General features: G+C 32.3%; 1 protein-coding gene across 1 annotated transcript; it reads right to left on the bottom strand.

Annotated features, from left to right (window-relative positions):
• Window positions 1-3,789: 3,789 nt before the first annotated feature.
• Window positions 3,790-7,232, bottom strand: LOC147553016 (uncharacterized). The gene is made up of 2 exons (XM_086670011.1): window positions 6,914-7,232; window positions 3,790-5,521 (listed from the first exon to the last, which is right to left on the bottom strand). Exon 2 carries the CDS (start codon window positions 5,471-5,473, stop codon window positions 4,100-4,102), a length of 1,374 nt encoding a protein of 457 aa, XP_086526137.1. The 5' UTR covers window positions 5,474-5,521; window positions 6,914-7,232; the 3' UTR covers window positions 3,790-4,099.
• Between the last annotated feature and the right edge of the window lie 7,462 nt (window positions 7,233-14,694).

The following is a 14,694-nucleotide window of genomic DNA, read 5'->3' as shown; positions in this document are numbered from 1 at the left end:
ATCCATAAATTGACCAAGATGTCCATTTTGAATGATAGTGATATAATGGCTCTTGCAAAGTTGCAACTACAAAGTTCAAATTATACCATGAAGAACTATATTAAATGACAATAACTTATATAGTTGCTTTGACTTTTATCAAATGTACACTTATTACCTAGCAATAATTTAATTACCACTAGCAAGTTTTTTTTTTATAGAATTTTCGATATAACAAGCTATCTTTTAATTGGCGATTATATTTGAAGTCTTAGCTAGTTCTTAAACATAATTCATTTTCATCTTATCCAAGTGAACCATCTAGTTGTAACGAGGCGAAGTACTACATAGAGCTACGGAATTAAGACATTATAAGTACAAGAATTTTAAATAATTAAATATTACTATAAAATATTTTTATCCTATCACTTAGATGATATGAATATTTAAGTTTCAATTCCGAATCTTTCTAGAATGCTAATAATACTAAATCAATACAAATTGTATTCAGTTTCTATAAAACTTTTGTTTCTGTACATTACCAACATGGAAAAAGAATGGACCGATTCTAAATTTTACTTAATTCGATATAGGTGCCTTCTTTTTTTCATATACTTTTTGGAGTCATTTGGGGAGATGAGAATGATACTAATCAACTATGCACCATGCATGGGCCATAGCAGCCTTTGAATTGGTTGAGGGTTGACTCCCTATTCATTTTGAAAGAACACATCTATAGACTTTTCTTTGAATCCTTTTTATGCTAATAACATCACTAGACTTTTCATAATAACAATAATAACAATCATACCTACCTCTTTCAACAAAAAAAAAAAAAACAATTATAACCTACCCAAGTTTTAATAAGTCTAAAAAATCAAAATTTATTAGTATCTTATTATTATTGTTTAGTTAATCAAAACTTGTTAGGGTAATAGTTATCTTCTAGCATGGAATAGTATAATTCCCTAAATTTATACAATATTCATTTAACTAATTTAAAATGAAAGAATCTAAAAATTAGTTTACGAAGCATCGAAAACCCCTAAGAGAATTAGAGACTGCATATATCCTACTATATAATATTTAATCCGTCGTTCTTAAAATCTTAATGAACTGTTCTATTTTAGAGCATTTCAATGGATAACGATAAGGATATGCTACTTATGCAATTGCTTCTTATTGCTTGTGGCTAAGTCAAATATTCATCAAAATGAAACAAAGAATTGGTTAAAAAATAACACTAACAGAAACAAAGAATGGACTCAAAAACAAAAACAAAACAAAGAATGGGCTCCCAAGTTTTGCTGATTTGGCAGCGGGCCATTTCTTAATTATGATACTTCTTAGTTCTCTCTACCTTCAAAAAATGGGACAAAATGGAAAAGGAAAATCCCCTCTCCTTTGTTTTGATCAAATTGAAAGGCTAGTCAATGGTTTTATTCCTCTCATTTGCCCAAAACTTATTAATATAATATAACTATCAAATTGTGATTAGATACAAGTCATATTAAAAACGTGCCAAAGATACTAATGAAGCAGCCAATACTCACAAATTTGAGTTGAGAGTTTAGTAATTGTAATGGACGAATGATTCTATCCACTAGCAATGGCCTGCGGGTGCATATTCCATGTGCTAGACTTTTTATTTTTCATAACTGAAAGGAGATCTGACAGAACTGAATTTTACAGATACTAAACTAAAAATAATAATTTTTCTACGGAGTCAAATATCACAAACAATATTTGTTGGAACACTAATGACTTTTTTTGTAGTTGGAGATCTCAACATTGTATTTGGGCATTTTCACGACTAAAACTTGGCACAAACACAGGGATTAGCCATACCGGTCTAATTTTCTTATTTTATTTTTGTTTTACGAGGGTGTTGGTAGCCGTTTGTCAAATTAATATTCGGATGGATGTTTACCTAGTTGATCTTCAAAGTCTAATATACTATTCACTTAAATAAATATATCGGGACAAACTTCCCACATCATATTTTTTGAACAAAACACTCCAACTTTTAGTCCAAGCTATTGAATTGGTTTTTGGTTAGTTGTTTTTTTTTTTTTGATGAAGAAGGTTAGTTGTTGATAATTATATGTATCTAAAGAAATATATCTTGTTACAATTTTTAAAAACTTAGGTTATTCCCTAGTTGATGAAGTTTGACTAGGCATCTGCATACCAAAGGAAATCAATTGGCTAATAATAACATAGCTGTTTAAGGAATCAACAATTGGGTGTTAAAGACATACTTTGATTGCTAGCAGAGACATTGATTAATTGACATGACAAAATGTATATTTAAGAAGATAAAATCTCAACAAAAAAAAAAAGATCTCATAAATTGAAACTACGAAAGACTAGCTTTGACAAGTCAATCTTATCCTACCTTGGAAATAGTTGGTCATAATTGTTTCTTTCTATTCTTGCATTATTCAACAAGAGGTCTCATTTTTCTTAGCACACCATAGACTCTACCCCGAATACACGACCGGACCACAGTTGAATTTACGTCCTTCCCTCTAGAGTACACGAAGATAAATCGATTCTATTACATAAGTTGATTTCTAAATTTTATCTCATACTTTATATCATGCCTCAATTACTTTACACTGTTTCTCTCTCTCCTCTGTACCAAGAGATTTTGGGATATTATTTTCTTCTAGAAATCTATTTTGATATAATTTTATGAATTTCAACTGACAGGTGATAATTTCTTAACTTATAAATAAAAAAGATTCTTTTTTTAGTCTATACAAACAATAAGAACCTTTGAATTTCTTGCCACGAGACAAAATGAAATATTGAGCCAATGAGGAATTGAAACTTATTTTTTGCCACAATTGACTTGCTAGTCTTTTAGTCTTTAATACCAACCAACTTGGGAGTTTGAGATATATGTCTGCTACAAGGACATTTCCCCCTTATTGATAGATTCATAGAAGGTGGGTTTCATGAATAATGATCATCCTTGGCACCTTTTCATAAGGGATAAAAGGTTAGCAAAAATATCTCCATCCACTAAAGATTGTTGGACCATGTAAACTTGTACCCCTCGCGAAAGATTCGGTAAATAATGTCTTCTTGTGTTCAAAAACTGATATATCAATTACGTTCGATTATTTCAAATACGAATTTGTGTTCGAGTATGTGTGTTTTTAATTTTAAACCGAAAATGCAAGAGTTTAGGCGAGGTTCAAATTGTGGGTCTAGTTGACATGTCAATATAATTATTCTGTTGCCCAAAATTGTTAAAAGTTCAAAAATTATTGATGTTTAGTTGACATGATACTTCAAGTACGGGCGAGAAAAAGTAAGAAGAAATCAACAAAAATATAGAAAAGCCTCAAGTAGCAAAGAAGTCGGAAATACTCTAATACTCTCTTACAGTGTTCAAAGTCGGTGAGCCCCTAACTAGTTTGCTTCGAAGACTCATGTCTATAAGGGATATATACGGGCAAACAAAAAGAACACAAGCGAAATGAGGGAAATTTTAAAAGCACCCCATCACCCCAATATCTGTTATAGGCGTCCCAAGCAGCCCAATTTTGCAAGGGTTCATGTGTATAGGCTCAATATAAGCTCATTGTCTTGATGTATGCGCCACCAAGATCCACCATCCTTTTTTGACTTCTTTTTTTCGCCTAGTACAAAGTTTTTCCTCGGCATAGACCTGTCCCAAACCACAAGCTTCTTTCTTAACCAATCTAGCTAGGCATCGAAACCGCCGAAAAAGCTCAAACAATAGGTTATAGGAGAAGATGATATCCTATAACCACAGAGATTTTCTACGAATTACAATTAACAAACAAAACTTTCTCTTATTTTTGCTCAATTTACTTTTACACTAAGAAAAATACCACATTAGTATTAGTAAAATTCCCATTCCTTCTAAAAACATGTCAAATAACCTCTAACACACAAGAAATCACTCTCAATTCTTCCATTCAACCTCTCTCCACTCACAAATCTCTTCACTCTGTTACAAAGTTACATCTTCACAAGACAATCTCACTCCATTGTCATCTTAAAACCTCAAGCTTACAGCAAATTCTTTACAAGATCGATGCATGGGTAACGAAAAAACATAGAGAAACGTGTTCCTGAAAACTCAAGCGGAACTAGTAACCGAAGGTTTATTTTCTTGCAGGGATATAACAGTTTCGAAAGCTCCTACCAAAGCTTTCACCTTGCTCTTCCTTTTTTCGGCAAGTTTAGTCGCAGTTTCTTCAATAACATTATTAAGTAAACCTTGGGTATCTTTCTTTCCTTGTACATCTTGGTGCCTTAGAGTGATATTTTCAGGTTCCGGCCTACCATTGTTTGTGTCTCCACCGTCTACTTCCCTTCTCCTAAACCTTCTCCTCGTGGCATTCTCAACATTTTGATTGTTTCCTAACACTCTTCCTCTGTTGAATTTAAGTTTCCGAGCACCATTATCTTCTGGTCGAAGATCAACAACCTTTCCGTTTCTGAAGTTCAGCTTCTCTGCCAGTTTCGTATATTCATCTTGAATTCTTTTTCTTGCTCCCTTCTTGTATTCCTCAGTTGAAGTTTCCAATTGGTTCACATTTATGGTTTCGTCGCTCTCTGAGAGCATCTCGTTTTCCTCATCGATTGTGTAGTCCGAATCTACATATTCTTCTTCTCCATCTCCTTCATGATGTTCTTCCTCTACTTCTGTTTCACGCGATGGGAATGTCGAAGAGGGTATTAAACTCTCGTCCTCAGGTTTCGGCTCGACAATATACAATGTCTTCTCTCTTACCTTTTCATCACTGAGCAGCTTAGATTCATCTTTTGTTACCATTTGAGTCTTCAAAGGAGAAGATGAAGCTTTCAGACCTTTATATTTGGTATTTAAGCCAGCAACTCTGGTAACAAGTCTAGGCGACACTGACGCTTTTGGTAGCACCAAAGCTTTCTTCCGACCAATTTTAGGAGCCCCAGAAACACTTCCTGTCTTGACACTGCCGTTTCTTCTTCCTGTGACACTTTCCGAATAACTTAATGGAGATGAAGATGGTTTCTCTGCCACGGGCTTTGATCTCAAAGCAGATGATTTCTCTGTCATGGGCTTTGATCTCGAAGAAGATGAAGGCTTTGCAGAAACATCTACTTTCTTAACATGAGTTGTCTCTTTCTTGATGGTTTCGGGTGTTTTACCCGAAGAAAGTTTGGGCTTGAAAAGTGGTTTCTTATCAACCAGAGTTAAATTCTTCTCTGGCTTTTGTTTTTCAACCATTTTCACTCTATTTCCTCTTTGAATTGGAAGTTTTTCGATTTCTTCAAAAGCTCGATTTCTTCCATGTTTGCACAAGTCATGGCACGAACCAGTAGAAGCTCTAAGATAATGAGGGATTATCTTTTCTCCGCTATCTGGCGTGCTTGTTTTCCTTGTGCCTGTTGAATTCCTTCTCATGTTACGATCTTTCAGGTTAGTTTTCTCGGGGGTTGGTTGAACGTCAAACCTTCCCTCGGCCATGAACAACAATAATGAGAAAAGACTTTACCAAATTAGCAAATTCAAAACCTGCAGCCGGGGTTTAATTAAGCAAGTGTTAGGAACTTCCGTTCGACAGTTATCGATAAAAATGAACCCACAATATCAAATTTCCAACATAAGACAAGGCTGAAATGGTGAAATATCGAATAAGTAAATGTCGTAGAAGTAGTCATACACAAACAACGTATTTCAAGAAATAAAACGACAATCTAGAGTAGTTTAAATTGTCTTCTATGGGCTTAAACTTTTTTGCAACCGAAAGTAAAATAGTCTCGGCTCAGTGACCTTCTCGACATTTTTCGGGAATGATTTAAAATATATCAATACACTTCAATTGGAAGAGTTCTATTCTGAACAAACCAAACCATTTGATTCAAGCAAATTTTGAAGCTTAGTAGCCTTCTAGCTCATAAGGAAAAGTTAGATACTTTTGGGTAATGAAGAGTAGAACCTAATCTTATCAATCCCAACTAACATCTTAAAGGAAAGACGATCTTAGACCACACTCAACAATATTTCTTTTAACAATATCAGAGTAATCTACAATTTGAAAGAAGGAATTTAGTTTCCGAAGAAGTTCATATTCCCATCTGAATAATAGCAAAAAACTAAGAAAGGAAACAGAAGAGGCATGATATATTTCAATAGTCAAACAAATATCTTGTTCTTGAACTTCATTAACCAATCTAGCTCAATAATAATGAAATCAATCAATAAATCTATATCTTGTGCATAAAAAGAACAAGGAAGAGTAGAATATCACGATAGCAAAATTTCGTTAGAAACAATAAAAAATGTAACTAGTAGAAGACTAGAAGTATGTCACTTCTTCCTCCTATACCATTGATGGATAGTAAATGAAAAGGAAAAGAATCCACCATTAAAGAAAACACATGAGATTCGAAATATTTCGACAAATACATGTTTAGCGTGCGGGAAAGAAATGCGATTACCATGAATCATACAAGGGAACCAACATTGTTCTTATAATTGATTAGGAGCCCCATTTATGTTAGATTAAGTTCAAAAGCTCAAGGAAATCTCTAATTAACACACCCTTGATGAAGTTCCAAGTTGCAAAATGAAGAATAATAAAACCCTTGAAACCTCTATCAAAGAAGAAATCTTCAAATTAAAGAATCCAATTAGCAAACTTAAAACAAACAAAACCCACTATTATCTAACCTTATTGAACAAAAAAACAGGACTAAAAAGGAAGAAGAAGAAGAAGAAAGATATCAAAAAAACTTCATTGATTCTGCAAAAAAAAGCATGAAAATGCTTGAAAAAAAAATGTATGGAAGTTAAATTCCATTAAAACCCATGTGATATCTTCAAGGAAAAACAAAATAAAACCCCTTTTTGGTGACTAATTATAATTGAAATACAGGTTGGTACAAGAACAAGTGAATATTATACCTTTCTGCAACTTACTTCACCAGAAAGGAAGGGTTTGAGTTTAAAGATGATAGAAAATTGTATAAGCAAGAGTTGAAGGTTTGGATTTGTAAGGGAAATTTACAAGTCATGAAGGTTGCGTGTTTGTTGAGATCATCAATAAAAAACTGAAATTTAGAGAGAAGGAAAGAAGTCTCATCAGAATCCCCACAAAGAAAGAAACTGTAAAAGTTATTAATATAAAGTGAAGAAGATTAAATAGTACTAGTATATGTTATCTTTTTGTGTATGGAAGAAACTGAAGTGTGGGGAAAACAATCTTGGGTCCACCTCAAAATATACTCCTATGCTACAAATGCTACCCATGTTATAAGATTAGTGCCTACCAGCTTTCTGGGCGGCTAGTGATATTGTCCGCTTCGACACTTGAACCTCACGATTTTAAAAGAGAGTGAAGGGTGTTTAACGTCTTAATGGGAGCCCCACACTCTTTCTCACCACGGATGGAATTGCTTACTTGTTTTACAACAACTGAGAATACAAACCCATCTATTTCCCTTGGTTGTGGGCATGCTTAACAGAACCCATTACCCATAGTGCAATATCTGAATATAAATATGTTTCAGATTATCCTAAAACTAGATACTATCTCATCTCGACAAGGTTTAATATGAAATTTATACTTTTTATAAAAATTACGTTTTCATGATTTTTTATGTTCTATCGAAATTGAATCTAACTCTCATATTCTATGTTGCTCTTTAGTAACCAATATTTTGGGGTTTGCTTTTGACTGATTGGTCATAGTAGTGGAAGAAACTTCTTGCCCTAACTATGTGGATCTATTCCACATCCATTGTCATCTTTCATGTGGATTATTTAATAATCCTCCAACGCGAATAAATCAACTCATAAATTTTTTTTTCTCTTAAACGCAATCTCACCATTAAAATTTTTTGAAGTCAACCACATCCATCAAGAAAGTCCAAATTTCTTATTTTCTTTAGTTAATTGTACATTGAAACCTAATACAAGCTAAAGGGTCAATACAAAAATGGTTGGAACTTGAAACTGGCGTCGTAATTGTTAGTAGAAGTTTTCTCTACTTTATACAAGATCATGAATGAGTGCTATAGGCTCGCAGATAAGAAAACTAGTTCTCATAAATACTTATATAGTCTTACTCAAAGTTTGACTATGAAGTTGATGCGACATCTTCCTGACCATTTATATTCATTTACTGAGTACTATTTTCTAAGAATATTGCCTTCTTATAAGTTGCTAGGTTCAATCCCACCCTCTTTTATGTTATATCATTTGAGGTTGATCTAGGTTAGCGAAACAATGTATAGAAGTCTGATTCCTCTTGGCTCGTAGGTACTTGAGTCTGAAAAAGCACATGGACGCTTGAAGTTTGGAGATGAGTAATATTTGTCCGACCTGCTAGAATTAGCGAGCGAAATTTGGATAAATTGCCGCACTATATACATATGTGATACATCCAACATTAGTGTTTTACATTTTGTATATATAAATGATAAGATGCAGAGAACTTGCATTCCTTTAAACACAGGCTAAAATTAAAACAGAGGATTAAGTTTCACTAAAAACCAATTGCTCAACTACTCTTGTGAGAAGCTTTTTGGTATTCTAATTACTTTCAAAGTTAGGAGAAATGGTTGGTTTATAACTTTTTTATATTCTTGTTTTCATAAAGTGATTTCCACTTTAGGAGAGAAATAAGTGCTTTTGATTTTATCTCTAGCTATTTGTCATAATAGTAGTTGCAATTTAATAACCATTAAATGATCTTCTTTGTTTTTGTAGTCAAAGAAACACAACAAAATGAAACCTAAGTAGATTAACTAAAACAAGAAAAACTAATAGGAAAAAGTACCTTGGATCCTCTTTTAAGAAAGGAAGTTTGATCAAGTTAGGTAGATTAAATAAATATAAGGAGAATGACCATTCAACCATAATTGAGTTTTCTTTCTCTTTTTATTTCTTTTTCAATATTAATTTTGTTTAAAGGGACTTAGATTTGGGATTCAATCCCTTTTGACTCTTTGACTCACTTTGACTGTTCAGTTCAATTAGCTCACTACCAATTGTATGCATAATCAACTACCCTTTTACCATTTGCAAACTCTTTGTTTGCATCAATTCATAGACGGAATTGTTGAAGCCGAAAGGAGGTAAAGCACATACAAGGCATTTTAGGTCTGCAAAATAGACTTGATTGCCTAAATTTTCGCACTAGCTTTTGTCTATCACATAAATGTTGTCGGCTTATTCTTCTATTTATGTTTAATACTCCAATATAATGTTGTAGTTTACCTTCTTGAATTACCTTAGGCGGCGGCTTACAATTAAAAATGTGTGATTTTATTGTTATCTAGTTAGTGATTCGAAATGGCATGTCTAGGGTCCTTTAGCATGAGTTCATGACATGTTTAGTTCTTTCGCATGGAGTGTCTGGCCTGTTTCGAGTTTTACTCATGGCAATTGGGGTAGGTATCAAGACTTGATCAAAATTAACCTCCTAGTAACAAGTTTGGGCGTACACTTTTTGGCTTTCAGAGCCCATATACTTACTTAGGTGACATTATCGAAGATAAAATTTTGCTACAGACACCCCAACTGTCTGGATTTGTTTAGATAAATCTCATACTCTTGTCCACTTTAACAAATTACCGAACCTAATGTTGGACCAGTGCCTAGAGATTTTTGAACCGGCATCTGTGCACGAGCCTATGCAAATAGGGTTAAGGGACGTAGATAGCCTTGTTCCGGTAGGCCATATCCGACCAAAAGGCAAAGGATCGGATAATATCGATTCAAAATTTTATAATTCTGAATGAAGCCAGAACATAATTATTTAAGGAACTTAAAATGGTATTTGAACATCTCTAAAGAACACACTACAAATGACTTTGAGAGTCGTATGTGAGTTCGCCACAATATATTTTCTCTACCACAATTGGCTCATCCTAATGAATGAAACTTTGAAAATGACAACCACAACCAATAATACAACCTCATAATCATCCGTATATTTTGTTCTATATATTGTGTTTGTGACCACATGAAATTGAAAAATCTTCTATTTTTAACCATACCAATTTCTGGATGTTTATATAAACATAACGTGGCTTCTCATTGCATTGTCAATTGATGTATGACCCACTTCCAAAATGCAGGTGTCATGCTGTCATTGGTCCCCACTCTGCAAAGTTGGATGGCCATAGCTAATGAAATTCAATCATACCCTAAAGCTTGAAAAGATAACTCTGTTAAGTTTGTCATAGTTGGGTGGTACAAGAACTTTTTCCCTAAAAAAAAAACTGAACTTAATACGCCTACAGAAAAACAACAACAACAACGAAATATAGGGGTTTAGTGAGTATAGTAGCTACTAACTAAAACATAAAGTTTGGAAGTAGAGAGATAATATAAAAATTCTTCGATTCTTAGAAAAATAATGTTATGTTTGTTGTATTTATGTTTTCGTAATCATGCATATAATTACGTTTAAAATTGTTTTTCCTTTAGTTTGCTTGTTTTCGTTGTGCATTTGTACTTGGTTTGTACCTAAGAAGTTGACAAGCATATGTCAAATTCGTGAAGTATATTATTGTACATACAGTAGTAATCTTTCCTTTTCTTTTATAATCTCCAATATGTCCAAAATCTATTATCTATACTTACACTTACAACGAATATTCCTAAGTTATTCTCTCTAATGTAATTGAACCTCATTCATTTTGTTGTTTATATAAAATTTTCCTAGGGAGTTTTCAGTAAAGACCTCAAGGTAAAGGTCCAAATTACGTTATTGTATTTCAAAACCTCCAACTGCTTACTCTAATAAGAACTAGTTTGAAACAATTCTAATCTGATTGTAGACAATTTTGTTAGACACGTAATCATAATTTCATATATATATATATATATACTAGTGTATATCCCGTGCCCTACGGCACGGACACTTGTATCAATCAAATGTTACGAAATTTATTGTTATATTTTATTGAGAGAGAGAGAGAGATTTTTATTAGTTATTATTTTTTGTATTACTTTTCTCTTAAATTAGTTACTATTCTATTGGGAGAGAGAGATTTCAATTTCTTTTTTTAACCCTTGAAATTTATTTTGTTTCTTTATTTCTTAAATTAGTTATTTTAATTTCTAAGAAGGAAACAATTATTGTTTTTTAAATAGGTAATTTTATTTCTACGAAGGACTATATTTTAAATTATGAAAGGCTTCTAAACAATATCCTTTATTAAAAAAAGGATGTTTGTCCCAGTCATCGTTTTCCCTTCTGTTTATTGTTATATTTTATTGAGAGAGAGAGATTTTTATTAATTATTATTTTTTATATTACCTTTCTCTTAAATTAGTTACTATTCTATTGGGAGAGAGAGATTTCAATTTCTTTTTTTAACCCTTGAAATTTATTTTGTTTCTTTATTTCTTAAATTAGTTATTTTAATTTCTAAGAAGGAAACGATTATTGTTTTTAAATAGATAACTTTATTTATACGAAGGACTATATTTTAAATTTTGAAAAGGGCTTCTGAACAATATGCTTTATTAAAAAAGGATGTTTGTCCCAGTCATCGTTTTCCCTTCTGTTTTATATAATAGATAATAGATATATATATCTGTGTGTGTGTGTGTGTGTGTGTGTCTGAACTAGAGAGAGACAGAGCAATTGTAATGATCTTCATCTTGAATGTTTCACTACCCACTACTAAAATCGGATGGCAACAATAGATGTAGGTTCCTCAACAAAAAAACAATAGATGTAGGTCCTTACATTATTATATGTATTATTACTCACAAAGATATCTCACTTATTTTTTTTCTAGATATTTAACATAATAAAGAATCTAAGAAAATTATTTTAAAAGTTTAATGTCCTTTTTAAATGATCTAATCCAAAAGGTTCATTAATCAATTACACTCTTTTGCTAAAAATGAAGGACAAATAAGAGGGTCACTAATCACCTTATTCCAAATTCTTAAGGGTAACTCAACAACCCCCTAGTCATTAAATATAACCTAGAAAAAGGTTTCAAGTAGGAGAAAAGCATTGCCCAATGCCCATCTTGAAATATATGGAAGACAAAAAGTGTTAATGTCAATGCCCAAAAAAAAAAGTGTTAATGTCATAAGCTCCTTAAATGGAATTTTGGGGTTTGAATTTAACCAAGGGTCCGTGGGTATAAGGTCCAAAATAATCTTCTAAAAAGATTTATGATCCAATCTTCTCAAAACATTGATATTTAGTCCTTTTGCTTAATGGACGAAATTATCCATACTTTACAAAATACATACCGTCCATGTCCCTCGTTCAAAACACGCGGGTGTTAATGAAGTCGGGGGTTAAAGCGTATTTTCCATCTTTTTCCAGCGTGATTTATGGGATTTAAAACAAGCAACGAATCAATCCTTTCTCTCTCTTCTCAACCGTTTCGGAATCAAAATCCAGATTCAAATCTTTTCAAAACCGAAACCCTAAACAATCGTACGCACATCGAATTTGAATCAAAACGATGAAATACTATCCTTTGTCTACATCTTTTATTGAATCTGTGTATATGAATCAATCATTTCTCTCTTTTCTCAACCGTTTCGGAATCAAAATCCAGATTCAAATCTTTTCAAAACCGAAACCCTAAATAATCGAATTTGAATAGATCAGAAAACAATGTATTTCATCGTTTTGGTAATGATTACTCACAAAAAATATTATGGTTTGACTCGAAAATCTTGATTTTGGTAATGGTTTATAATCGGTAAAAACCTAATTTTTATTTGAAAATCTTACTTTTGTTTGAGATTTAGACAAATTTCAGTAACAAAGTACGCATACTTTATTAAACATGTAATGTAATTTTTGGGGTTTAGGGTTTTATTTGAAAATCTTACTTTTTGTAATTTATGATAAAGTATGCATAATTTATGTATAATGTTATATATATTGTATCTAAGTGTTTATGCTATGCAACATTTATATTTATTACAGGTCGGAGCAAGCTCAACCACCAAGAAAGGGAAAACAAAAGAAAACACTTGACTAATTTAGAATAAATTATGCAAACTTTACGAAACATAATGATACATTTATCAAAAATAATAAAATTTTATTCATTAGATTGTCAAAAATAGAACCGGAAGTACATAGTAGATGCGGTAACCGAAGAAATAAAATCAGTTATGAACATAGATTCGCATTTCAATGGTGCCCACATGCACGCTTCATTTGCTATCTTCAACATAGATTCGCATTTCAATGGGCCATACACCCAAAAATTCTTTAACGAATAGGAGTTCACAAATTTAGAATTGGCCAAACTTTTGCTAACCTATTAGTATTAGTATCAAGTGGCAATCAAGATTGTGACACCATACAAAAATTCCCTCTCTAAAATTTGCAAATATTGGCGACCACAAAGGAATGTTAATCAAACAAATACATGATGAAGACAATACCTAAGCCAAAGATATGCTCTTAGACAAATCTTCCACTTCTTATCTCTCAATTTAATGTATTCTTGTTTTCTTCCATTTCATAAAAGAACATAAGAAAATTAAAAAGCATTTCCATATAAATCATTAATTCTAATGTCATTAATTAGATACTTCTTCTGTGTTTTAATTTCAATGAGTTTAAATGGAATGTAATTCGCATAACATAACTATAGGGAAATTAAGAAACACTAGAAATTCGAGTAGAGCCTATATGTAAGAATTATATCTCTCTACTTATAAACCTTTTCGAGGAGACACATATAACCATGACTATCCATTCTCCATTCATTTATGTATATTTTAGTATATCCACAAATTCCAATCCTTTGAAAATATATTTTCCTTCTATTGAAAACAATAATGGAGTTTTGGACTAAGGACTGAGCTCTCAACACATACATTCTTTTCCTTTAAATTATTTTTGTTCTCTTGTCCTTTTTGTTTTATAGATATGATCATAATCCTAGTGACCAACTCAAATGAAATGTGTGACCCTAAAACACCTTCAAGAAGAATCTAGATGTGCTCAAATGACATATTCATTTAGATGAGGATTTTTTTCTTTTGTTGAGAGGATTGAGACAAAATAATTGTGTTCAAATGACATAATATTTCACAATTTCTTTGCCATTTTTAATCACAAATATTCACAATATTTGACATGTGATGTGCAATAATATTTAAAATTAGGCAAGTAGAAGAATCAAACCCTCAAAAATCAATCGTTGTTGATAAAGATTAAAACCAAATTTCCACATTAGTCTTTGACAAATTTTCTTTTGTCCATGTTGTTAACTTCTTTTTTTGTGTGATAAATGGTGATTAACATGCCAACCTTAAGGGAACCTGGACTAATGCATGAAAAGTATCGTCTAATTCATGTGTAGATAATGTATTATGGTAAGAATAACCAAGTATTTTTCACGTATATATTAAAGCTCGAACCTTACTGTATTAAAAAATTAAAAAATTGGAATACGAAAGTGAGATTGAGGCGGGTAAGGTTTGGGTAAGAACAAAAGAGAGTACAATTTTACCACGTTGGTTAAGTGTAGAGCTGTCATTAACATCACGACAGACATCTTCATGTGCAACATGGCAGACCTTCTATGTTTGTACCTCTCTTCTGTTTGTGAATCCCTCTCTGATCACTCTCCTTCTGCAACTATTATAGGGAGATGTTATTCTTGTATTGGGAGATATCAAAATTTGGGAGACATCTCCTCCTAAAAAAAGGGTATCAATTTTTTTTTTTTTTTTTT

The sequence above is a fragment of the Eschscholzia californica genome, unplaced genomic scaffold, assembly GCF_041429995.1.
Source record: "Eschscholzia californica isolate CP2 unplaced genomic scaffold, dmEscCali1.0.p SCAF_3, whole genome shotgun sequence".
NCBI classification, from domain to species: Eukaryota; Viridiplantae; Streptophyta; class Magnoliopsida; order Ranunculales; family Papaveraceae; genus Eschscholzia; species Eschscholzia californica.
Note: the sequence above shows the minus strand (reverse complement) of the source record. Positions and strands in the feature narration are given on the sequence as shown.